This window comes from Hordeum vulgare, chromosome 7H (assembly GCF_904849725.1).
Source record: "Hordeum vulgare subsp. vulgare chromosome 7H, MorexV3_pseudomolecules_assembly, whole genome shotgun sequence".
NCBI classification, from domain to species: Eukaryota; Viridiplantae; Streptophyta; class Magnoliopsida; order Poales; family Poaceae; genus Hordeum; species Hordeum vulgare.
In genome coordinates this window covers 73,409,753-73,434,822 of record NC_058524.1, presented here as the reverse complement: position 1 = coordinate 73,434,822, position 25,070 = coordinate 73,409,753, and the positions used below count along the sequence as shown (strand labels likewise).

Here is a 25,070-nt window from a genome sequence, read left to right as displayed (position 1 = left end):
CTCTTTTGAGCTTTAAAGACATCCCCGCTAATGGTTTCCAACGGCAAGGAGTGCCTCCTCATCACAAAGAGGGATGCAAATGGTAAACATGTTATCGAAAGGCTTCCTTTGTTCGGCACAGGGCTATAGTATACCAAGATAGTAGCACCGCCCCTGTACACTACCCTTAAGAATGTTTTTAGAAGCTGCGAATTTTTCTGCCTCTAGCATGATAGGTTAGGACACCCGTACTTAGGATGATGAGAAACATAATTAACAACTCGCATGGTCATAATGTTAATGTGAAAAACTTACCGAATCCCGATGATTTTGTATGCTCCACATGCGCAACGAGGAAGTTAGTCATTAGGCTATCGCCTCTCAAGGTGAGGGACGAAATCCCCGCGTTCTTGGAACATATCCAAGGGGACATATGCGGTCCAATTCAGCCCCTCATGGGGTCGTTAGGTACTTCATGGTGCTCATTGATGCTTCCTCTAAATGGTCCAATGTTTGCCTGCTGTCAACACGGAACCATGCCTTTGCAAAGTTGATCTCTCAGATCATATAAATGAGGAATAATTTCCGTGATCATCGTATAAAGTCTATTCGAATGGACAATGTCTGAGAATTTACTTCAAAGGCGTTCGATGATTATTGCATGGCAATGGAAATCAAAGTTGAGCATTCAGTACCGCATGTTCATACACAAAATGGACTTACCGAGGCATTGATTAAAAGAATTAAATTCATTGTCCGACCGCTACTTCAGGGTTGTAATTTACCAGCTACATGTTGGGGCCATGCAATGTTACATGCGGCCAACCTCATCAACTTTACATCATCGACCTACAACATCCACTCTCATGTTCAGCTTGCGCAAGGGTCGGCACCAAAAATTTCCCACCTTCGTACGTTCGGTTGCCAGGTATATGTACCAATACCACCACTCCATCGATCAGCAATGGGACCGCTCCGTAAGTCGGGAATATATGTCGGTTATGAGACTATGTCCATAATCAGGTATATCGACCCCATGACAGGTGACTGCCACACGGCTCATTTTGCTGATTGCATTTTTGACGAGGATTTTTTCCTGACTTTAGGGGGAGAGAATCGACCCCTTGATGATAAAAATTGAGAAATCATGTGGCATGCCACGGGAATCCACGCTCATGACCCCCTCACTGCTGAGACTGAGAGAGAAATCCAAAAGATAATAGATTTGCAGTCATTAGCAAATCAACTGCCTGACCACTTTAGTGACTTAAAGACCGTGACAAAATCACATGTGCATGCACACAATGCACCGGAAAGGGTCGAAATACCAAAGAAAAATGATGGTATACCTGCTCCCGTCCAAAGGCCTAAAAGGACGAGAGATCCGACTTCTCAAATCCTAAGTACTCGGGGACGTTCGACGAAGAAGGATAAGATAGATTTATTACAATTTGTCACCAAAGTGCCCCAAAGTGAATGAGGAGCCAGTAGAGACCTGGCACAAGTATGAAAAATTCATTGCACGAAATTTCGGACTTATAGTTTCCCATAGGGGAAACACCCAGCGGAAACACCGAGCGGAGATGTGTGCACGCACATCGGCACGGGAAATCTAAAGGACTTTACTCCGAGAATGGGAAATTTGGCAAAGCAAGTGTTAGCGCGAGATGTGCCCCATGACGGAATGGCCATAAATTATATTTATACGGGGGAGTCCCTGAACCGAGCAACGATGATTGTCGACATTAACTTTGCTACGAATATTGCCTCAATCATAGATCTTGACCCTAAGCTCGCTGATTGCAAGAAAATGTCGGATTGGAAAGATTGGCAGGAGGCAATTACTACTGAATTATTATCTCTTAACAAAAGGAAGGTGTTCGGACCAGTTTGTCGAACTCCTCCTCACGTACTCCCTGTTGGCCAAAGGTGGGTTTTTGTTCGGAAGAGAGATGAAAATAATAAGGTAGTGCGGTATAAAGCAAAGCTCGTTGCTCAAGGGTTCACTCAACGACCTGGTGTCGATTTTGAGGAGACCTATTCCCCGGTCATGGATGGAGTTACCTTTAGATACTTGATCTCAATGGCAGTAAACATGGGCTTGAAAATGAAATTAATGGATGTTGTCACTGCTTACCTCTATGGTAACTTGGATTCGAACATATACATGAAGGTTCCTAAAGGTATCCCTGTTCCGAACCATGATAGAGCAAACATGAGTCTATACAGTGTCCAACTTCAAAAGACACTGTATGGACTCAGACGGTGTGGTAGAATGTGGTATAATCGACTGAGCGATTTCCTTCATCAGAAGGGCTACACGAGCAATAAAGATTGCCCATGTGTTTTTATACGACGATCCCAAGATGAATTTTGTATAATCTCGATGTACGTGGACGATTTAAATATAACCGGTACACCTGAGGGTATTGAGGAAACGAGTTCCTACGTGATGTCAGAATTCGAGATGAAGGATGTGGGTAAAACCAAGTTATGTCTAGGTCTGTAACTTGAACATTCCCCTGATGAGAATTCTAGTGCACCAGTCGGCCTACGCCCAGAAGGTGTTGGAAAGACTTGGATTTGATAAGGCACATCCTTCTAAGACCCCGATGGTCGGGAGATCTTTACAGCCAAACAAGGACCCGTTCAGGCCTAAGGAAGAGGGGGAGGAAACTCTGGACCAGAGGTTCCTTACCTGAGTGCAGTTGGAGCACTCATGTACCTTGCAAATTATACACGGTCGGATATTGCTTTCGCTGTTAGTTTGCTCGCTAGGTACAGTTCTCAACCTACCAAGAGACATTGGAAAGGTATCAAGGACGTCTTTCGTTACCTGCAAGGGACCAAAGATCTTGGCCTATTTTATAAAAGAAATCAAGACCTATCTCTTATAGACTATGCCGATGCTGGGTACCTATCGGACCCGCATAATTGCAAATCACAGACTGGATATGTTTTCCTATGTGATGGAACTGCGTTTTCCGAGAAATCGACCAAGCAAACTCTTGTGTCGACCTCCACGAACCACTCGAAAATCATGGCACTATTTGAAGCGTCAAAGGAATGTGTATCGCTTCGGCGGATGATCAGCCACATTCAGCAAACATGTGGGCTGAACACCGTACAAACCCCTACCATTATCTATGAAGATAATGTTGCTTGTGTTGCACAAGTTTAGATGGGTTATGTGAAGAGTAACCTCACAAAGCATATTTGTCCCAAGTTATTCTATGCACACGAACTGCAACAGTTGAACGAGGTAAGAATTTGGCATACTAAGTCGTGTAAGAATCTGGCTAATATGTTCACTAAATCATTACCGACATCATCCTTTAAGAGATGTGTGCGTGAAATCGGTATGATGAGACATAGAGAGATGCAAGGTTCAAAGAGAGAAACTTCACAAACTTGTCGCTAAAATCTCGATCCCAATGATTTAAAATCTTGATCCCGATGATTGAGTACTCAACCTGATGATTGAATGGATTGTACTCTTTTCCCCTTGAGTGAGTTTTCCTGATGTTTCTCACCTAAGGTTTTTGACGAGGAATTCGTGTAATACAACAACGTATACTATGCGCTCTTTCTCCATATATTTTTTCACTGATTTTTTTAAAGTTTTGAGACATAGATATACAGATAATTACCCAAGGAGGAGTGTTGGGAAACCAGGCTCATCAAGCGATGAGGCGACGGCGGCTTTCGTGCGAGGTACGAAGCCAGCCCCTCTCGTTTACCCTCTTTTCATTAAAAGGATACTTATCCCTTGACCCGCTACCCCTATATAAAGAGAGGAGCAATCATTATAACAGAGACCATCATTAATAAAAAATATTTTCCTCTCTACTTCTTGTGTTCTTCTACCTCTTATCCTCTTATATGATTGTCTACGACATTGCTCCGCTCAGTAGTCTTGGATTGGACTCGTCAACAGTAGTTGCGGAACATAAATAAGTCGTAGAGTACTTGCTTCACTGTTGAGCATTGCCTCGTTTAGAGACAGGCGTACTTGTGTCGCTATCAACAGAAGACATTAACCGACACGTCAGTGTGTGAACTTTTAAACAAAACGGTACATTTTTTGTTTGTTTCGATAAAATGACACACAGACATATTGTCCTGGTACTTTTTGGGGAGGGATTATCCCAAACCTCTGCATGCATCAAGCGATCCATACGATCATTTTATTAACTAAGGTATCAAAAATTGAAAATTGAGAAAAAAATAGAAAAAAAATGGTACAGGAATGTACTCCTGCACGAGGCAATCAAATAGGCCACAGCGTCATCCGGCAAGAGCTCATCTCAATCTCGGGGGTGTTTGTTTCCAGGGACTTTTTGGTGTAGGGACTAAAAAAAGTTCCAAAAAATTCCATGTGAAACAAACAGGAGGGACTTTTAGGGACTAAAAGAGGGTATTTGAGACTATTTGGAGAAGTCTCTATGGAAGGGTCTTTTTGGGACTTTTTAACACTTTTTCCAACAATGCTCCTACTTTTAGCATGTCATTTAATAACTACTACTACATTATTAAAGGTAATATGATCTTTTTGCATGTCATTTAATGACCTCAAACGGGTAGGGACAAAAAAAGTGTCGGGACTTCTGAAACAAACAGGGCTCAGTCTCAGGCCTTGCAACCTGCAAGCTGGGCCATTTCTGCTGGACCTGCGCATCACAGTCGGAACACATGTCGGCAAGCTCACTCACCAGCGACCGCGTGCAGGCTCCAGGATCTAGCCTCGTAAAGCCTCGGGATCAAACAGACAGGCTCATTACAACAGCTGCTGCGAATGCGATGCGCCTAACTGTCTCCAGCAGATTGGGTTTCAACTTCAACTTTCAACATGTATCATGGATTTCATGCGGGACAGCAGGACGGAAATATATCTGCTCATCCAGGTGCTCCGTAAAGACGTCGTTTTTGTTCTTTCGAGAACACAATACTCCTACATTTCTTAAATTAGAGCAAGAAAAATTAAGGAGAGCAACACATGAACGCACTGTACTTTTCAGCTTTGTAAAAAAATTGGTACTGTATGATATTTTTATTGACTTAAACGTCGCATCCGGGCCGCCTCATGTGAGGTCAGTAAATAGTACTTCCTCCGTTTCCTAAATAAAAGACCTTGTAGAGATTTCACTATAAAACTACTCCATCCGTTCCTAAATACTTCCTCCGTCCGAAAATATAAGACCTTTTAGGAACAGATGGAGTACATATGGAGCAAAATGGATGAATCTATACTATAAAATATGTCTATAACTCTATATACATACATATGTAGTTTATAGTAAAATCTCTAAAAGGTATTATATTTAGAAACGGAGGGAGCATCATTTTTTCAATCAATAAATAGGATCTATAGACCAATTGAAGACAACCATACATGATTTCAGTATCGCCACGTCAGACAGCTTTTTCATTATGCAGCATGTGATTCGTATTTTCCAGCTTATACAAAACAAAATCAGAATGCTTCATGTGACATCCTTGAGCATAGCCAGAAACACATAAGCATCTATATATCATCTCATCTATACTATTGTTTACTTCTGATTAGCGTAGGCATGAACTTTACAACATGAAGAATGTGTGTGGGGGTATCGAGAGATCTCACCAGCGGCAGCTTCACTATCTACGTGGATCATCTTGATGATCATTATCCTTGACACAATACAAGCATCCAGAAAATTCATACTTGCATTTAGTGTTGGAGCATTTGATGCTGACTGATCAAAAGCTGGGCGTAAACCAGCTCGTTCCAGGAATCCGGTACCCCAGGGAGACACCAGTGGCTGCAGTCCTGGTATCTCTCTGGCGACCTCCTCTCCTCCTCGCTCAGGTGTTGCTTGCGGTAGATCGAGGGGTGTGCATCCTTTCTATAGTCAGTCAATCTTGTTATGTTCAAGTAAACAACCGGAGTTCTCATCTTATGGATCACATCCTCCAAAATGCTCATCTTTGGTGGGTAGGTTGAAAGGTATTGCTCATTTCTTATTGGCTCAGTCTCCTTGTCACAGCTGCCGCCTGAATTCCATTGCCCGCCACTGCATATTGAGATGCACAACGATATATTAGTTCGGTCAAGGGCAAGTCAGACCAAAAAGGATATACACACCTGAAATGTGATGCTGAGTAGCCTCTGAACATCACTGTGGTTTTCTTGGGATTTACGTTGGCATCAATCCATCTCGACCAGGTGATAAGAGCTTTATGAAAGGCGTCCACGACATTTAACTCACTATATATGTGACTACCTTCCTGGTAATAGTCCTTCCTGTGGTACATTGAACAGTTCAGTGTTTAGGCATTCGAATGAATAGCAGTAAGTGCTTAGGCAACAACAATGAAGTGTAGATGATTGTCCAACAAGAGACCAGTAAGAACAAGTTACCCTAGGGCAGTTTTTTCATGTGTCCACCAGTGTCCAGTATTGAAAATGATGAATTCCGCGTCCTTGTACTTTGGTGATGATTGCTCGACAATGTCAAGCCTAAGAGTTTCCTTTTTATTTCCATTGCTGACTCGCGTCTCCCACTCTTGAACTAGGAAAGGAGACCGGAAGAACTCCACGCTGCAGTTATAGTCCTAAACAAAAAAAAAACAAAAAAATGTTCTAATTATGGAAAAAGATGCAAAGTATTACAGTAGTGTAGAGCCAGTCCAATTGGAGATCATACATACCGTGAACAGGAAAGAGTATGAGCCCTCGGTCTTAAACTCTCGCCTACCAGAAGCCTCAAAAACCTTCCTCTTGTCCTTGACAGAATTCCTCAGTATACAAACCAGGGATTCCCACATGTTCCTGTTGAGTGAATCGCCAACAAAAACTAGTCTTTTCCCCCTCAACCTCTCCAACATATCAGTTGGATTCAATCTAGTGTAACAAATAACAGAAATGGGCATGTTACACACCAAGCATGAAATAAATTAACTGACATTTGATTGAGCTAGTCTAGTATGCCTTCCTCACCTTGGAATGCTGCATCCACTGGGTTGCCACCGGAGCTTCTCATAAGCTCGGTCTGGGCGACCATTGAGATGGCAGTCGAAGGGTTCATCGATGTGAGGACACGATCCTCCGGGGTAGAGAGGGTACGAGTCGTCCTGAACCCAATTCCCATGGAACAAGTCACAGCCGGCCATCTCCGTTATCCAGTCAACCTTCTTATTTCCACTGGCACCACCGGCTTGTTTAGTTGATGTCACATTCCCCTTGACCAGAACTTCGCTGTGATTCCCAGCTTTTGCAGCGATTGTTTGGGATGAATGATCCTTGAATGAACCTGCACTAACCTGGGGAGTTGCTTCCTTATTATTCACCGCACTACCACTTTCAACAGAAGAAGCTCCACTCGTCTGATTCTGTTTCGTCGCAGTTGGAGATGCTACAAGGGTTTGGTTCTTGGTTGAAGATCCAGCCCCTTTCTCCGTGGCCACCGCAGTCTGATTACTAGTTGATGCCACATACTCACTCGCTTTATCGCTCTGAATTCCGCCATCTTCGGCATTGCTCTTCACTGGACTAGCACTTGGTGCTGATTGATGGGTTGCATCTCCATTTTCACTTCCCGACGAAGCATTAGACTCATTATTCAGATCAGCCTTTGCTACTGTGTCAATTCCGGCGGAGACACTGCTCGCCGCGCCAACTGAATCCTTTCCATCAGCCTTCGCTGTGGTGCTATTTCCAGCAGCAGAGCCACTGCTCGGAGCAGCGCTTGGAGTCACTGCCTGGTTATCAGGCCCAATTTCAGGATCGGCCTTCACCGTGCTGCCATCTCTGGCAGAACTACCGCCGGAGACATCAACTGAATCCTTGGTGTCTGCCTTCACCGCGGTGACATTTCCAGCGGCGCCATTATTTGTCGGAGCTCCGCTTCCCGACTGCTTATTGGATCCATCACTCTCCTCGTCGGCCTTCGCCACGGTTCTTTCTCCGGCAGAACCCCCTGCCTCTGCCTGGCTACTACCTTTATTCCGATCTGCCCCGCTAACCGGCGCACCGCCACTCGTTGCAGGATTATCCATCGGAGAATCGCTCGTGGCGGCGGCCGTGCCACTTCCCGCTGGATTTCCGGCCGACGGTGCACCGGCACCGGCGGCATTGCTGCTCGGCGCACTACCTCCACTCCCCAACTGCTTATCAGACCCAGCCGTACCAGAACTGCCGCTCCCTGCCCCGCTTCCGACTTGCTTACTATCCACATCGCGATTCACCTCGCTCGATCCGCTGGCCGCGCCACCGCCGTCGGGGCGAGACGGCTCGGGCGAGGGGGCGGACGAGTTGGTAGGGAAGATGGAGGAGAAGAAGGTCGAGACCTGCGAGCGGTACGGCGCCGTGGAGGCGTACACACCGTCGAACCAAGAGGCTCCGTCTCCGGCCGCGCCAGCGGGGGCCGCGGGCGAGCAGAGGGCGATGTAGGCCGTCAATGCGGCGAAGGCCACCGCGAAGGCGTACACCACGAGCCTCCCGCGCCTGCGGGAGCGCCCGGCCTGGCTGAGTTGGCCCGCGTCGGCGCACGCCATGGCCGCCAGCCCGCTCTGCTTCCACATGCCCTTCATCCCCAGGGACGCGACGGCAGGGCGGCGGCCGCGGAGCCGGGCCGGAGTTAGGCCGCTGTAGACGCGGGGAAGTGGTCCGAGCGGGGGCGGCGAGGAAGCGACAGTGACAGTGGAGGAGGAGATGGCGAATGGTTTCTGAGGAAGCTTTCGGGGGCGGTGGAAGTTGGGAGGGGAAGAAGGGGCGACCGCGTGTACGCGGGCGGGGTGGCTTTAGGGAATTCGGGCAGGCGGAATTAACGGAATCGTTGCCGGTCCGTTTAGATTTCTCTTTGTTCAGCCGTTTTTAGTGAGGTTGCCTTTTTCTTGGGAGGGTCAAAGCTAGTCAAAAGGAGCTGTATTGGAAAATTATAGGCGGCTGCTATGGATCAACCGTCAATTTTTTTAGGAAATCAGTCGGGTTCTTAATCATTAAATGCGTTCTACAAAGACGTTGGATCTGGTCAACACGAGCAACGGCTGCTCATCGTGATGAAGCTTCATTGCGGCGCGAGTGGAGCTTCATTGCAGTTTGGACGCTGCATCGCAGATCTTGGAGCCGCTGGTAAAGCTCCATTGCAGCCGCCGGTGAAGCTTCATTACAGCTTTGGGCGTTGCATCGCAGCTCTCGATGCCATCGGTGAAGCTGCATTGCAGCTCAGGGGCGCTGCTTCGCAGCTCTTGCCGCCGCCGGTGAAACACCATTGCAGCGTCGCACTGGCGCGGGGGTGCTCCAACGCAACGCCGACAACCGATTGCAGCTCTGGCAATGATTCATTGGAGCGCGACACCGACACCGCGGGCTCCATCTCAACATCTCGTCGGCGTCGTCGGCGGAGCTTCACTGCAACGCCACCCCCGTGCATTGGTGATGTTACAACTCAGCATCGACTGCCCCCTCGTCGTACTCCATCCCAGCACCGTTGCTATGGAATGAAAAAAGAGGAAGAAGATGAGGAGGAGAATGAGTGGAGGAGAGAGCGCTGAAAGGGATAAGGTGAAAAGAAAAGAGGTGGCTGAGGGGGACACGTGAGGAGCCAGCGACCGACTGATTTTTGGGTAAAATCAGTCGGTTGATCCAAAGTGTTTTCCAAAATTATAAGCCTTGGTTTATTGTGTCTTTTCTTGTGTATGTTTATTTATTTATTTTATGTATTGAGGTTATGTATGCTCATTTTATGGACTCTCTTAGCCCGCCAACATTCTTGCCGGGGTTGGCATTCGAGATCATATTCCATGCACTTTTAGTTTTAGGGGATGCCAGATTCTTTAGATGTAATTTTTCTTAGAGAATGCATATTTTTTGAAAGTTGTCATCTTTTGTTGCGAGCGGTAGTTTTGCCAAAAAACACTAAAATGGTTGTGATTTAGGATTATCATTTTCTATAATATGTTGTAGAAGAAAGTAGAGTCGGCATTTAAAACAGCAAAAAACATTAGGGGTGGGGGGAGGGGGGTATGATACATGCGGGATTATGAGTTATGAGAATCCATCGCAATTACAAGCACAACTAAATTATTCAATAGGTTGATTTTAGAACAATTGTTTTAAGTTTGATTTAGAGTTAAAAGGATAGAGTCACCATTAACCAGGAGTACTCCATAATTAGAGACATGTGGTCTTAGTGTGGCCCTTCTTGCGAGCTATGAGGTATGGGAATTGCTTCTCTTGGGGAAAAAAATTGAAAGATCACCTTGGTTAACTCTTGCACCAAAGTTCTTAAAAAATGTTCACAACACTCTCGAGGCACCGGCCACCGTTAGACATTTGATTCAATCACTACCGGAAAGTCTTCAATTGATACTACTTGACTTCAACTGGTTTGATTTGCAAGAATGAACCCAAATCTAGGTATCACTGCTTCCGCAATACCTACCTCCATCACATGGTCCAAAGCCCACGAGAAAGTCATGATACAAAATTCGCATTCGCCTTAAACATTGGTGCATGCTAGTCCTGGTCTAACCCCTTCCTCGCATGGTGGTTCCGACCAGCATTGGCCTCCCCTCTATGATTCTGGATTCAGCGACTATGGGTTGCTCAACTTCGGGCCAGGGAAAAGATCCTTACTAGGCTTGTTGGTGTTGTCAACGACGGTGCTCGCTGGTGGTGTTTCCTTCTTGGAGATGGTGCCAAGGCCTTGAGATGAGCCCCTCTTCGAGTTCATGGGTAACCCTAGGTCTGAGTCCCTCGGACCATATAGTGACGACATCTCGGCATTGCCTTCCTTCCTGAAGGCACCATCTTGCTCGCTCGCGGTGTTTCCGATTTTGGCTCGGGCAATGATGGAATCGTTGGTTTGGCATCGCCACTCTTGGCCCGGATTTGGTAAGTTTAGTTGTGGTGTATCCTTTGCTCGGGCCGAGCATACCATGTCTCTCTGCTCCCAACACCATGTTCACGCATGTCTGCGTTCGTGCCATGTGTTGTACCCCTTTGTACTCATTTCTTCTCCTTCTATCAATGAAATGATACGCAAGCTTTGTGTATTCGTGAAAAAACATCAAACAAGGCATCAACATGAGCTTCACCATATGGATGGTCGATGTTTGGAGGATCTGAGTGATGTTTCTCTTGGAGGAATGGAACTCAATCCATGAACCTATTCGGGATATCGACACTCAAAAGGTCATGGCTCATTGGAGCCGCCCTCCGGAAAGATGGGTTAAAGCGAATGTGGATGGTAGTATGTCCAAAGATCTTCACTTTGGAGTAGGCGGATGAAAGCACAACTTCTTCCTAAGTGTTTTTGGTAATTAATAACAACAAATATTTTATTGTACTAATGATTTAATCGAGTATATTTCAGGAAAAGCTTAATGAATGGGTTGACTAGGATTGTGAGGAGAATCCCTAGGTGCTTGGAACATCAATTGACAAAAGCTTCAAGACTCTACATTGTATACTTATGTGAGAAGTTGCATTTGAGTCCATAGGAAAGTCAATCCTATTAAAAGAGGATGAGGTATCTATGATGATCTCGTTGCTCAAGTGCTTAGAGATTAGCAACCAAAAAACCTCAACATTTCTCCCATAATATTTTTTGTCCAAATCCTAAAGTCAAATTCGGTGCCACCAACTTTCCACAATTGGCCCTACCGAGTGTTCCTTAGACAGATTCCAAAGCAAAACCCTAGTAATTTGGTGTAACCGAGTTTCGTTCGGTCCAGCCAAAAAGCAATAACCAACTCTCTAGATACAAGATATTCAACTTCGGAGTTTCCGAGTTTTATGTCTCCGAGCCACCAAGTCACTGGACCTGCCTAGGTGTAACACCCCCGTTATGCCTCACGGGATCTAGACTAGCCCCACATACCAACACTAGTCTTTCGCATGCACTTTGTCCTCAGTTGTGTGCACCCAGGACCAAGTTCTCGGTCGGTCACCCATCCTAGAATTACTCCAAGCCAAGCACGCTTAACTTTGGAGTTCTTTTCGAATGCGCTCCTGAAAAGAAGGAATTCCTTGTTGATATGAGTAGTCTATCATTCCTATTAAATCAGGCTCTCACATACACCCCCACTCAAAGGAACTGGTGTCCTCCTCGGCCCATCAGAAACATTCCCTCTTGGAACAGTATGTGCGTCCACTCCGGCACATGTGCTATGTCGTGTGCCACAATGGCCACAGGCGTCATGCGCCACATACCCGCGCTCCTGACCCATGCATGCCCGTGTAACCGTGAGGATCGGCTATGATACCAATTGTAACACCCCGTTACGCGTGGCGTGATCTAGACCGGACTCATAGACCAACACTAGTCTTTCCTACGCACTTTGTCCTCACTCGTGCGCACCCGGGACCAACTTTCAAGTTGGTCAGCCATCCTATAATTACTCCAAGACAAGCACGCTTAACTTGGAGTTCTTTTCGAATACGCTTCCGGAAAATAAGGAATTCCTTATTGATATGAGTAGTCTATCATTCCTACTAAGTCAGGCTCTCACACTAGGCCAACTGAATCGGACTCACCAAGTTGTCGTATATCGGTCTCATCGAAAAGCCTAAAGTTAGAGCATTTTGCACTAGTCGGTGCAAAGATTTTTTACTTTGGTTCCACAATAATGTTGTAACTGTTGGATTTTTGGAGATGACTATATAATATATATACCCCTCCATCTCCCTCTCATTCGAAGTGAGTGCACTTAGAACAATCAAACACTTCCACCATTCATTTTCTGAGAGAGAATCGCCTACACATGTGTTGAGATCAGGATATTCCACTCCAACCATATGAATCTCAATTTCTAGCCATCCCAAGTTGCTTTCCATCCAATCAAACTCTTATACCAAGCAAAATTCTGTGAGAGGGTGATTGACTGTCGAGGAGACCATCTTTTGAAGCACAATATCAAGGAGTTCATCATTCATACCACATCTATTACCTTTTGGAGAGTGGTGTCCTTAGATTGGTTAGGTGTCGCTTGGAAGCTTCCAAATCGTGTGAAGTTAAACCAAGAAATTTGTAAGGGCAAGGCGACCGCCTACTTCATAAAGATCTACCCCCAGTGTGGCTAGTCCTTCACGGACGTAAGCCATGGTGGAATAGACAAGGTTTTTTTGTGGACCCTTCGTACATGGAGCCCTTCATGCACTCGTGCAGCCGTTATCCTCCGTTAGTTGAAGTCTCCATCAACGTGGACGTACAATAGCACCACCTATCGGCACCATGCCAAAAATCTCCATGTCATCTTTGCGTTTGATCTTCCTATCCATACCCTCTACTTACACTTGCATGGCTTTACTTTCTTGTGCTATACTCTCGTATACTTGCATGTGTAAGGTGTGATAGACTTGGTAAAATTGTTAAAACTTGCCAACCGCTAAACTTGAGAAAAGGTTAAGTTTTTATTTGATCAAGTAGTCTAATCACCCCTCCCCTTCTAGACATATTTTGGATCCTAGAACGGAGTGGTACTAAAGGACCATAATGGAGGTTTTCTGCGGCCACCTGCCATTTCTTTTCTATTTATGTCCATGATGTTGCCAAACTCATGGCGTATCGATGAGCTCTTCTAAGTGACCCTAGAAGTAGACTGTCAGGTTGTTGTGCACAAGATTAATCAAAATGCTAGGAATCTTTCATCATACATGGCAATTGGCAACGAGGTGAAGGGTCTTCCTAAATCCTTCAAGGAATTTAGAGTTCTTTGGGTGCGACGCTCAGTGAATCATAGTCGCACACGAGCTAGTTAGGAAATGTTGCAGAAATAAACTCTGTAAGAGGATCTACAGTCGGACCCCTTAAACCCTTCTCAAACGCCCGGACATACTGCCCGGCCAGTGTTCGGTCACTAAAAATCAACCCACACGGCCCTCTCAAACCGGCGTCAAACGCGCGGGCTGACTGACACCCCCCATTTCCAGCCCAAATATGGAGCGGATATGGGGGAGCCCGGGCACGCCCGCCACATTGGACCCGACAGCCTGACCCTACCTCAAATTGCACCAAATCCCCCAAACCCTTCCTCGTCCTACTTCCGCCGGCCAACATTTTCCACGCCCGACCCCTCGCCGCCTGGCACCCTTGCTCTCCATCCTCACCACATGTCCCGATCCACCATCGTGATGTCTGATACGTCCATTTTGCATCATGCTTTCATGTTGATATTTATCGCTTTATGGATTGTTATTATACTTTGTGGTACCATACTTTTGCCTTTTCTCTCTTATTTTGCAAGGTTTATTTGAAGAGGGAGAATACCGGCAGCTAGAATTCTGGACTGGAAAAGGAGCAAGTTTGAGTCCTCTATTCTGCGCAACTCCAAATGCCCTGAAAATCAACGTGAAATTTTTTGGGATTATATAAAAAATACTGGGCGAAAGAAGTGCCAGAGGGGAGCTGCCAGGGGCCCACAAGCCTGATGGCCGCGACCTACCCCCTGGCTGCGGCAACAGGGCTTGTGGGCACCCTGGTGGCCCACCGGCCCCCCTCTTCTGCTATATGAAGGGTTTCGTCCGGAAAAAAAAATCAGGGCAGAGCTTTTTTGTGGATTCGCCGCTGCCACGAGGCGGAACTTGAGCAGAACCAATCTAGAGCTCCGGCAGGACGATCCTGCCGGGGAAACTTCCCTCCCGGAGGGGGAAATCGTCGCCATCGTCATCACCAACACTCCTCTCATCGGAGGGGACTCGTCTCCATCAACATCTTCATCAGCACCATCTCATCTCCAAACCCTAGTTCATCTCTTGTAACCAATCTCCGTCTCGCGACTCCGATTGGTACTTGTATGGTTGCTAGTAGTGTTGATTACTCTTTGTAGTTGATGCTAGTTGGATTACTTGGTGGAAGAGTTTATGTTCAGATCCTTGATGCTACTCATTACACCTCTGATCATGATTATGATTATGCTTTGTGAGTAGTCACTTTTGTTCCTGAGGACATGGGATAAGTCATGCTAATAATAGTCATGTGAATTTGGTATTCGTTCGGTATTTTGATATGTTGTATGTTGTTTTTCCTCTAGTGGTGTTATGTGAACGTCGACTACATAACACTTCACCATTATTTGGGCCTAGAGGAAGGCATTGGGGAGTACTAAGTAGATGATGGGTTGCTAGAGTGACATAAGCTTAAACCCCAGTCTATGCGTTGCTTCGTAAGGGGCTGATTTGGATCCACTAGTTTAATGCTATGGTTAGACGTTGTCTTAATTCTTCTTTCATAGTTGCGGATGCTTGCGAGAGGGGTTAATCATAAGTGGTATGCTTGTCCAAGTAAGGGCAGTACCCAAGCGCCGGTTCACCCACATATCAAACTACCAAAGTAACGAACGCGAATCATATGAACATGATGAAACTAGCATGACAGAAATTCCCGTGTGTCCTCAGGAGCGTTTTTCCTCCTATAATACTTTGTTCAGGCTTGTCCCTTGCTACAAAAGGGATTGCGCCACTTTGCTACACCGTTGCTACTACTTGTTACTTGTTACTTTTCACCTGCTATGTTTCACCTCACTGCACCATCACTTGTTACCGCTACTTTCAGTGTTTGCAGCTATTACCTTGTTGAAAACCATCTATCAGAGCCTTGTGCTCCTTGTTGGGTTCAACACTCTTACTTATCGAAAGGACTACGATTGATCCCCTATACTTGTGGGTCATCAAGACTCTTTTCTGGCGCCGTTGCCGGGGAGCAGGCCGCCTTTGGTAAGTAGAATTTGGTAAGGAAACATTTATATATTGTGCTAAAATTTATTGTCACTTGTCACTATGGAAACTGTTCCTTTGAGGAATTTGTTCGGGGCATCTTCACCACGAACGGAAGCACGAGGAGTTGCTCCTCAACCTAAGGTACCTACTGAAAATATCTTTTATGAAATTCCTTCGGGTATGCTTGAGAAACTGCTGGCTAATCCTTTTACAGGAGATGGATCATCACATCCAGACTTGCATCTAATCTGTGTAGATGAAGTTTGTGGTTTATTTAAGCTTGCAGGTTTGCCCGAGGATGAGGTAAAGAAGAAAGTCTTTCCTCTATCTTTGAAGGATAAGGCGTTGACATGGTATAGGCTATGTGATGATACTGGATCATGGGACTACAATTGGTTGAAATTGGAATTTCATCAAAAGTTTTATCCTATGCATTTAGTACATCGTGATCGGAATTACATTTATAACTTTTGGCCTCGTGACAGGGAAAGCATAGCTCAAGCTTGGGGGAGGCTTAAATCAATGCTATATTCATGTCCCAATCATGAGCTCTCGAGAGAAATTATCACTCAAAACTTTTATGCTCGGCTTTCTCATGAAGATCGTACCATGCTTGACACTTCTTGTACCGGTTCTTTTATGAAGAAAGGATATTGACCACAAGTGGAATTTATTGGAAAGAATCAAACGTAACTCTGAAGATTGGGAGCTTGAAGAAGGTAAGGAGTCAGGTATGAATTTCCAGTTTGATTGCGTTAAATCTTTTGTTGAAACAAACACTTCTAGAGATTTTAGCACTAAGTATGGACTTGACTCTGAGATAGTAGCTTCTCTATGTGAATCTTTTGCTGCTCATCTTGATCTTCCCAAAGAGAAGTGGTTTAAGTATCATCCTCCTGTAGAAGTCAACATAGTTAAACCCAATCTAGTTGAAGAGAAAGTCATTGCCTATAATGATCCTATTGTTCCTTGTGCCTACACTGAGAAACCACCTTACCCTACTAGGAAAAAGGATTATTCTAAAGCTCCAACTATGATACGTAGGGGTTACATTAGACCACTTGCACCCCCTGAGGAAATTAGAGTTGAACCTAGTGTTGCTATTATCAAGGATCTCTTAGCCGAAGACATAGACGGGCATGTTATCAAATTCTGTGAGGACTCCGCTAGAATTGCTAAACCTCACGCGAAAGACAAATACAGACCTGTAGTTGGCCTGCCCGTTGTTTCTGTCAAGATAGGAGATCACTATTATCATGGTTTATGTGATATGGGTGCTAGTGTTAGTGCAATACCCCGGTCCCTATATGATGAAATCAAAGATGAGATTGCACCTGGTGAGTTAGAACCCATTGATGTCACTATTACGTTAGCTAATAGAGACACTATCTGCCGTGTGGGAATTGTGAGAGACGTAGAAGTCCTGTGTGGTAAGACGAAGTATCCTACTGATTTCCTCGTCCTTGCTACTGCACAAGATAGCTTTTGTCCCATCATATTTGGTAGACCCTTTCTCAACACTGTCAATGCTCATATTGATTGCGTTAAACAGACTGTCACTGTTAGTTTCGAGGGTGTGCCTCATGAATTTAACTTCTCCAAGTTTGTAAGACAACCCCATGAAAAAGAGTCGTTTGGTAGGGATGAAATCATTACTCTTGTCTCTATTGCCGTGCCTCCCACGGATCCTTTAGAGCAATATCTGCTTGAGCATGAAAATTATATGCATATGGATGAAAGAGATGAGATAGATAAAATTGTTTTAGAACAATATCCTATTCTTAAGAATAATCTTCCTGTTGAACTGCTTGGGGATCCTCCCCCACCAAAGGGTGATCCTGTGTTCGAGCTAAAACAGTTACCAGATACACTTAAGTATGCCTATCTTAATGAGAAGGAGATATATCTTGTTATAATTAGTGCTCACCTCTCGAATCACGAAGAGAAGAAGTTATTAAAAACTTTGAGGAAGCACCGTGCTGCTATTGGATATACTCTTGATGATCTTAAGGGTATTAGTCCCACTCTATGTGAGCACAAGATTAAAACCGATCCTGATTCTAAGCCAGTTGCTGATCATTGATGTCTACTATGCAACCTTCTCCTTGTAGACGTTGTTGGGCCTCCAAGTGCAGAGGGTTGTAGGACAGTAGCAATTTTCCCTCAAGTGGGTGACCTAAGGTTTATCAATCCACGGGAGGCGTAGGATGAAGATGGTCTCTCTCAAGCAACCCTGCAACCAAATAACAAAGAGTCTCTTGTGTCCCCAACACACCTAATACAATGGTAAGTTGTATAGGTGCACTAGTTCGGCGAAGAGATGGTGATACAAGTGCAATATGGATGGTAGATATAGGTTTTTGTAATCTGAAATTACAAAAACAGCAAGGTAACAAATGGTAAAAGTGAGCACGAACGGTATTGCAATGCGTGGAAACAAGGCCTAGGGTTCATACTTTCACTAGCGAAGTTCTCTCAACAATGATAACATAATTGGATCATATAACTAGCCCTCAACATGAAACAAAGAGTCACTCCAAAGTCGCTAATAGCGGGGAACAAACGAAGAGATTATTGTCGGGTACGAAACCACCACAAAGTTATTCTTTCTGATCGATCTATTCAAGAGTCCGTAGTAAAATAACACGAAGCTATTCTTTCCGTTCAATCCATCATAGAGTTCGTACTAGAATAACACCTTAAGATACATATCAACCAAGATCCTGATGTCACCTAGATACTCCATTGTCACCTCAAGTATCCGTGGGCATGATTATATGATATGCATCACATAATCTCAGAATCATCTATTCAACCAACACATAGAACTTCAAAGAGTGCCCCAAAGTTTCTACCGGAGAGTCAAAACGTGTGCCAACCCCTATGCATAGGTTCCCAATGTCACGAACCCGCAAGTTGATCACCAAAACATACATCAAGTACTCACATGAACCCACGTGTGCCAACCCATATGCATAGGTTCCCAATTGTCACAACCCCGCAAGTTGATCACAGCAGATAGACACGTGCAAGACATACATCAAGTGTTCTCAAAGACTCAATCCGATAAGATAACTCCAAAGGGGAAACTCAATTCATTACAAGAGGGAGAGGGGGAAGAACATCATAAGATCCAACTATAGTAGCAAAGCCCATGGTACATCGAGATCAAGACATCTCAAGAACACGAGATAGAGAGAGAGATCAAACACATAGCTACTGGTACATACCCTTAGCCCCGAGGGAGAACTACTCCCTCCTCGTCATGGAGATCGCCGAGATGATGAAGATGGCCACCGGAGATGGATTCCCCCTCCGACAAGGTGCCGGAACGGGCTCCAGATTGGTTTTTGGTGGCTACAGAGGCTTGCGGCGGCGGAACTCCCGATCTAGGTTTCTTTTTGGGGGTTTCAGAATTTATAGGAATTTATGGCGGTGGAATTACGTCGGTTGGGCCCAGGAGGAGGTCACAAGCCTGCCCTGCGCCACCTAGGGGGTGGTGGCAGCGTCAGGGCTTGTGACTCCCTCGTGGCTCTTCTGGCCTTCTTCCAAAGCTTCGGGGGTCTCTTTTGGTCCCAAAAAAATCATCGTAAAGTTTCATTCCATTTGGGCTCCGTCTGAAAAAGGGCCAAAAACACGGAAAAAACAAAAACTGGCACTTGGCACTGAGTTAATAGGTTAGTCCCAAAAAAGATATAAAATAGCATATTCATGCATATAAAACATCCAAAGTTGACAAGATAATAGCATGGAACCATCAAAAATTATAGATATGTTGGAGACGTATCAATCATCAACGGAGGTTAAATCCTAGGATGAAAGAGGTCGTGAGAAAAGAAATATTTAAGCTTCTGGAAGCAGGAATCATTTATCATATTGCTCATAGTGATTGGGTAAGTCTAGTACATTGCGTACCTAAGAAGGGAGGTATCACCGTCGTTCCTAATGATAAGAATGAACTAATCCCACGGAGGATTATTACTGGCTATAGGATGGTGATAGACTTCCGGAAACTGAACAAGGCAACCAGGAAAGACCATTATCCTTTGTCGTTTATCGACCAAATGCTAGAGAGGCTATCTAAACACACACACACTTCTGCTTTCTAGACGGTTATTCAGGTTTCTTGTAAATACCTGTTGCACAATCTAATAAGGAGAAAACCACTTTCACCTGCCCCTTCGATACCTTTGCTTATAGATGTATGCCTTTTGGCTTATGCAATGCACCTGCCACCTTTCAAAGATGTATGATGGCTATATTCTCGGACTTTTGTGAAAAGATTGTTGAGGTTTTCATGGATGATTTCTCCGTTTACGGTTCTTCCTTTGACGATTGCCTCAGCAACCCTGATCGAGTCTTACAGAGATGCAAAGATACCAACCTCGTCTTGAACTGGGAGAAGTGCCACTTCATGGTTAATGAAGGCATCATCTTAGGACACAAAATCTCTGAGAAAGGCATTGAAGTTGATAAGGCTAAGGTTGATGCAATTGAGAAAATGCCTTGCCCCACAGATATCAGAGGTATACGAAGTTTCCTAGGTCATGCTGGTTTCTATAGAAGGTTCATTAAAGACTTCTCTAAGATTTCTAGGCCTCTTACCAACCTCTTGCGGAAGGATGTTCCTTTTGTTTTTGATGAGGATTGTGAGGAAGCTTTCGAAATACTTAAGAGGGCCTTGATAACCGCACCTATTGTTCAACCACCTGATTGGAACTTGCCCTTTGAAATCATGTGCGACGCTAGTGATTATGCTGTTGGTGCTGTTCTAGGACAAAGAGTTGATAAGAAGTTGAATGTCATTCACTATGCTAGTAAAACTCTAGACAGTGCCCAAAGAAACTATGCTACTATGGAGAAGGAATTTCTAGCAATCGTGTTTGCATGTGAAAAGTTCAGATCTTATATAGTTGACTCCAAAGTCATTATTCACTCTGATCATGCTGCTATTAAGTACCTTATAGAGAAGAAGGACGCTAACCCTAGGCTAATCAGATGGGTTCTCGTGCTACAGGAATTTGATTTGCACATTGTTGACCGAAAGGGTGCTGATAACCCTGTAGCAGATAACTTGTCTAGTCTAGAGAATGTCCTTGATGACCCACGACCTATTGATGACAGCTTTCCTGATGAGCAACTGAATGTCATCCGCACTTCACATAGTGCACCGTGGTATGCTGATTACGCAAACTATATCGTAGCCAAATACATACCACCCAGTTTCACCTACCAGCAAAAGAAGAAATTCTTCTTTGATTTGAGACACTACTTTTGGGATGATCCTCACCTTTATAAGGAAGGAGTAGATGGTGTTATTAGACGTTGTGTGCTTGAACATGAATAGGGACAGATCCTGCAGAAGTGTCATTCCGAAGCCTACGGAGGACACCATGCTGGAGATAGAAATGCTCATAAGGTATTGCAATCAGGTTTCTATTGGCCCACTCTCTTCAAGGATGCCCGTAAGTTTGTCTTGTCTTCTGACGAATGCCAAAGAATAGGGAACATCAGTAAGCGTCAGGAAATGCCTATGAACTATTCACTTGTCATTGAACCATTTGATGTCTGGGGCTTTGATTATATGGGCCCCTTCCCGAGTTCCAATGGATATACTCACATCTTAGTTGCTGTTGATTACGTCACTAAGTGGGTAGAAGCTATCCCCACTAGAAATGCTGATCACCACACCTCTATTAAGATGCTTAAAAAAGTCATTTTCCCAAGATTTGGAGTCCCTAGATATCTGATGACTGATGGCGGTTCACACTTCATTCATGGTGTTTTCCGCAAGATGCTCGTTAAGTATGATGTCAACCATAGAGTTGCATCTCCTTATCATCCTCAGTCTAGTGGTCAAGTGGAGTTGAGTAATAGGGAGATCAAATTGATCGTACAAAAGACTGTCAATAGATCTCGAAAGAATTGGTCTAGCAAACTTGACGATGCTCTATGGGCTTATAGGACTGCTTATAAGAATCCCATGGGCATGTCATCGTATAAAATGGTTTACGGTAAGGCCTGTCATTTACCTCTTAAGCTAGAACACAAAGCTTATTGGGCGATCAAAGAGCTCAACTTTGATTTCAAACTTGCTGGTGAGAAGCGGTTGTTTGATATCAGCTCATTAGATGAATGGAGGGCCCAGACATATGAGAATGCCAAGTTGTTCAAGGAAAAGGTTAAGAGATGGCACGATAAAAGAATACAAAAACGTGAGTTCAATGTAGGTGATTATGTCCTGCTATACAATTCTCGCTTAAGATTCTTCGCAGGCAAACTTCTCTGTAAATGGGAAGGTCCCTACATTGTCGAGGAAGTATATCGTTCCGGTGCCATCAAAATCAATAACACGGAAGGTAATTTTCCTAGAGTGGTAAATGGGCAAAGAATCAAGCATTATATCTCTGGTACTCCCATAAATGTTGAGACCAATATCATCAATATCATAACTCTAGAGGAGTACATAAGGGATGTTTATCAGCCTGTTTCAGACCCTGAAAACGAAGAGGTATGTGTTTCGGTAAGTAATTGGACTCCAAAACTTTTCCAGTAGGAAATTTTCTCCGTTTTGGAATTTTTGGAAAAATAGAAAAATAAAAAGTAGTCCGGAGAGCGCACGAGGTGGACACAAGCTTGGTTGCCGCGGCCTGCCCCCCTGGCCGCGGCGACAGGTCTTGTGGGCACCTCGTGTGCCTCCCGGACTCCGTTTTCTTGCGGAGCACTCCTTCTGGTCCAGAAATAATCATTATATATACGCCCGAGGGTTTTGATGTCCGTATCACGTAGTTTTCCTCTGTTTTCGTTTCGAGCCTGTTTCTGCTGAAGATCTGGACTGCTATGGCGTCCGCTAAAGCTCCGAAGGACAAGGTCTTTGAGAAGGTTATCAATCCTTACCTCGCGGAAGTGTTGTAGCACCCTCAATCTATCAAGATGAGTGAGGGGATGTTGCACATCCGTGATGTTGAGGGGCCTAAGAAGACCGGAAGAGTGGAGACGAGGCTCGAAGCAATGGAGCAACAAGTCTTCAAGTGTCAAGGGATGGTGGAGCATGGACTCAACGCCAACCACATGATGATCACAGAGTTCACCAACAAGTACAAGATGGATGCCAATGACATTGGGAAGCACCTCTCCAGGCTCTATGACAGGGTTGATCAACTCCAGGGCCAGATCTATGACCTGCAGAACCAAAACTGTGAGTATGAGTATAGATTTAAATCAATACGGTTGGCTGCAGATTTGAGGATTCCGGCGACTCGTTCATCCTGCCATGATGCACTACAACATGACCCCACTTATAGCAACGCATTTTTCCGTATCTAAATTTCCATATATGCGTTGCTTGTATCTTTACCAACGGTTTGGGATGCGTTGCCTTATCCAATGTTGCTAGCGCATGATGCAACACTTATACCGCCGTTGGTAAAAGGAACCGTTGCAAGAGTACAACACATAAAACCAACTTTAACAACATTTTTATGTGTTGGTGGTTATTGTATATGAATGCCAATCTCATTGCTTGGCGTGGTGTGAGCAATTATATTAACGCTCCACATAATGGCAATAATTATGTATATCGAGTGAGGGGAAAATAAGAGTATACTCACAAGAGAAAGAAATCATATATTGATTAAAAACTGTTGGATTACAATAGTTGATATTACAAGAGGAACATCAGCCAAATGTGATGCATAATATCTAAATATTTTCTTGATAGCGTGACTTAAACAGAAATCATCCTTCAACATCCCAACAACCTAACTAAAACTTAACCGAGGAACATAATCCAACAGGAAAAACAATATCGCTACAACTTTACTAAAACTAAAAAAATCCATCATCCTCATCACGAACGAGAACATCATCATCATCATGAACCGGAATATCATCATTGCAATATACTTGCCGCACACCCGTATAATCCTCCATATAACTTTTGAATCTACAAAAAAATAACCAAATGAATTGTTAACAAACAATGCATTGACATTACGCGAGAAGGTTGAAGGCCATGGAATCTTTGTTTTTTTCAGCATTGCCGAGAGTACTGCAGTTTTTGTGACACCATACCAAATCTTCATTTTCACATGTGCAATAGCGACATGCACTGAATAGAATTTACTTGTAATTTCAGAAACTAGCAGGGTAGCACATGCACCGAGCAATTTGTGCAGGTTTCAGAATATACATATGGTTGATAATATATGTAGATTATTTCCAACTACCCTCTAGTCATACTATCGATCCTAGGACATTTACAACATGGTCATGAATATTCTATAAATTTATCTTTATTAACATTCAATTACAGTTTAAGTTATAACATTGTTGTGGTGTGACGCCCTCGGCTTAATCGTACGCTAACCATACACACAAATGCGTACGATCAAACCCAAGGACTCACGGGGAGATATCACAACACAACTCTAGACACAAATAAAATAACATCTGCTTCATATTACAAGCCAGGGGCCTCGAGGGCTAGAATACGAAAGCTCGATAAACACACGAGTCAGCGGAAGCAACAAATATCTGAGTACAGACATAAAACATGGGGTGCCTTAGAGAAGGCTAGCACAAAAGATACAACGATCGAACGAGGCGAGGCCTCCTGCCTGGGAACCTCCTAACTACTCCTGATCATCAGCGGCCTCCACGTAGTAGTAGGCACCGTCGGGGTAGCAGTCGTCGGTGGCGGGGACCTCCATCTCCTGGGCTTCATCATCTGGTCGCAGCAAACGGATCAAGGGAACAAGGGGGGAGCAAAGCAGCGGTGAGTACTCATCCAAAGTACCCGCAAGTCTTACATCAGAACTATTCTAATAATGCACCAGTATCAAAGAAGGGGGTTATATGTGGACTGACTGCAACAATGCGAGAATAGAGAGAGAAAGCCTAGTCCTATCGAAGACTAGCATCTTCAGGGTCTTGCAGCAATAGACGAGAGTAGAACAGGGGGAACACAATAATAGTCATATTGTTGCAGCAATATTAAAGTGAGGTCACGCCTAAAGATCCTCCCTCGACTCCCTGCGAGGAAGCAATCCCGAGGCAAACTAATTCCAGTTAAGTAACAATTGTAGTTGTATAAGATCGGGGCACAACTCCAAGTCGTCCTGTAACCGTGGACACGGCTATCCGAATAGTTAATTTTCATCCCTGCAGGGGTGCACCACATGTCCCGTCACGCTCGATAACACTCTGGCCGGACATACTTTTCTGGGTCCTGCCCGGCCTCGGAATATCGACACGTCGCAGCCCCACCTAAGACTAATCAGAGAGGCCAGCCCGCCGGTCTAAATCCTAAGCACAAAGGGTTCATGGGCCCAGTTCCCCTTCACGCTCCTGCACGTGGAGTGGGCGGCCGACGTCAGTCCTAGCATCCCTT

At 44.7% G+C, this 25,070-nt stretch overlaps 1 protein-coding gene across 1 annotated transcript; it reads right to left on the bottom strand.

Annotated features, from left to right (window-relative positions):
• Window positions 1-5,375: 5,375 nt before the first annotated feature.
• Window positions 5,376-8,734, bottom strand: LOC123410898 (protein trichome birefringence-like 1). The gene is made up of 5 exons (XM_045103825.1): window positions 6,959-8,734; window positions 6,670-6,862; window positions 6,380-6,573; window positions 6,104-6,262; window positions 5,376-6,032 (listed from the first exon to the last, which is right to left on the bottom strand). The coding sequence occupies exons 1-5, from the start codon at window positions 8,548-8,550 to the stop codon at window positions 5,690-5,692; spliced, it is 2,481 nt and encodes an 826-aa protein (XP_044959760.1). The 5' UTR covers window positions 8,551-8,734; the 3' UTR covers window positions 5,376-5,689.
• Window positions 8,735-25,070: the final 16,336 nt, after the last annotated feature.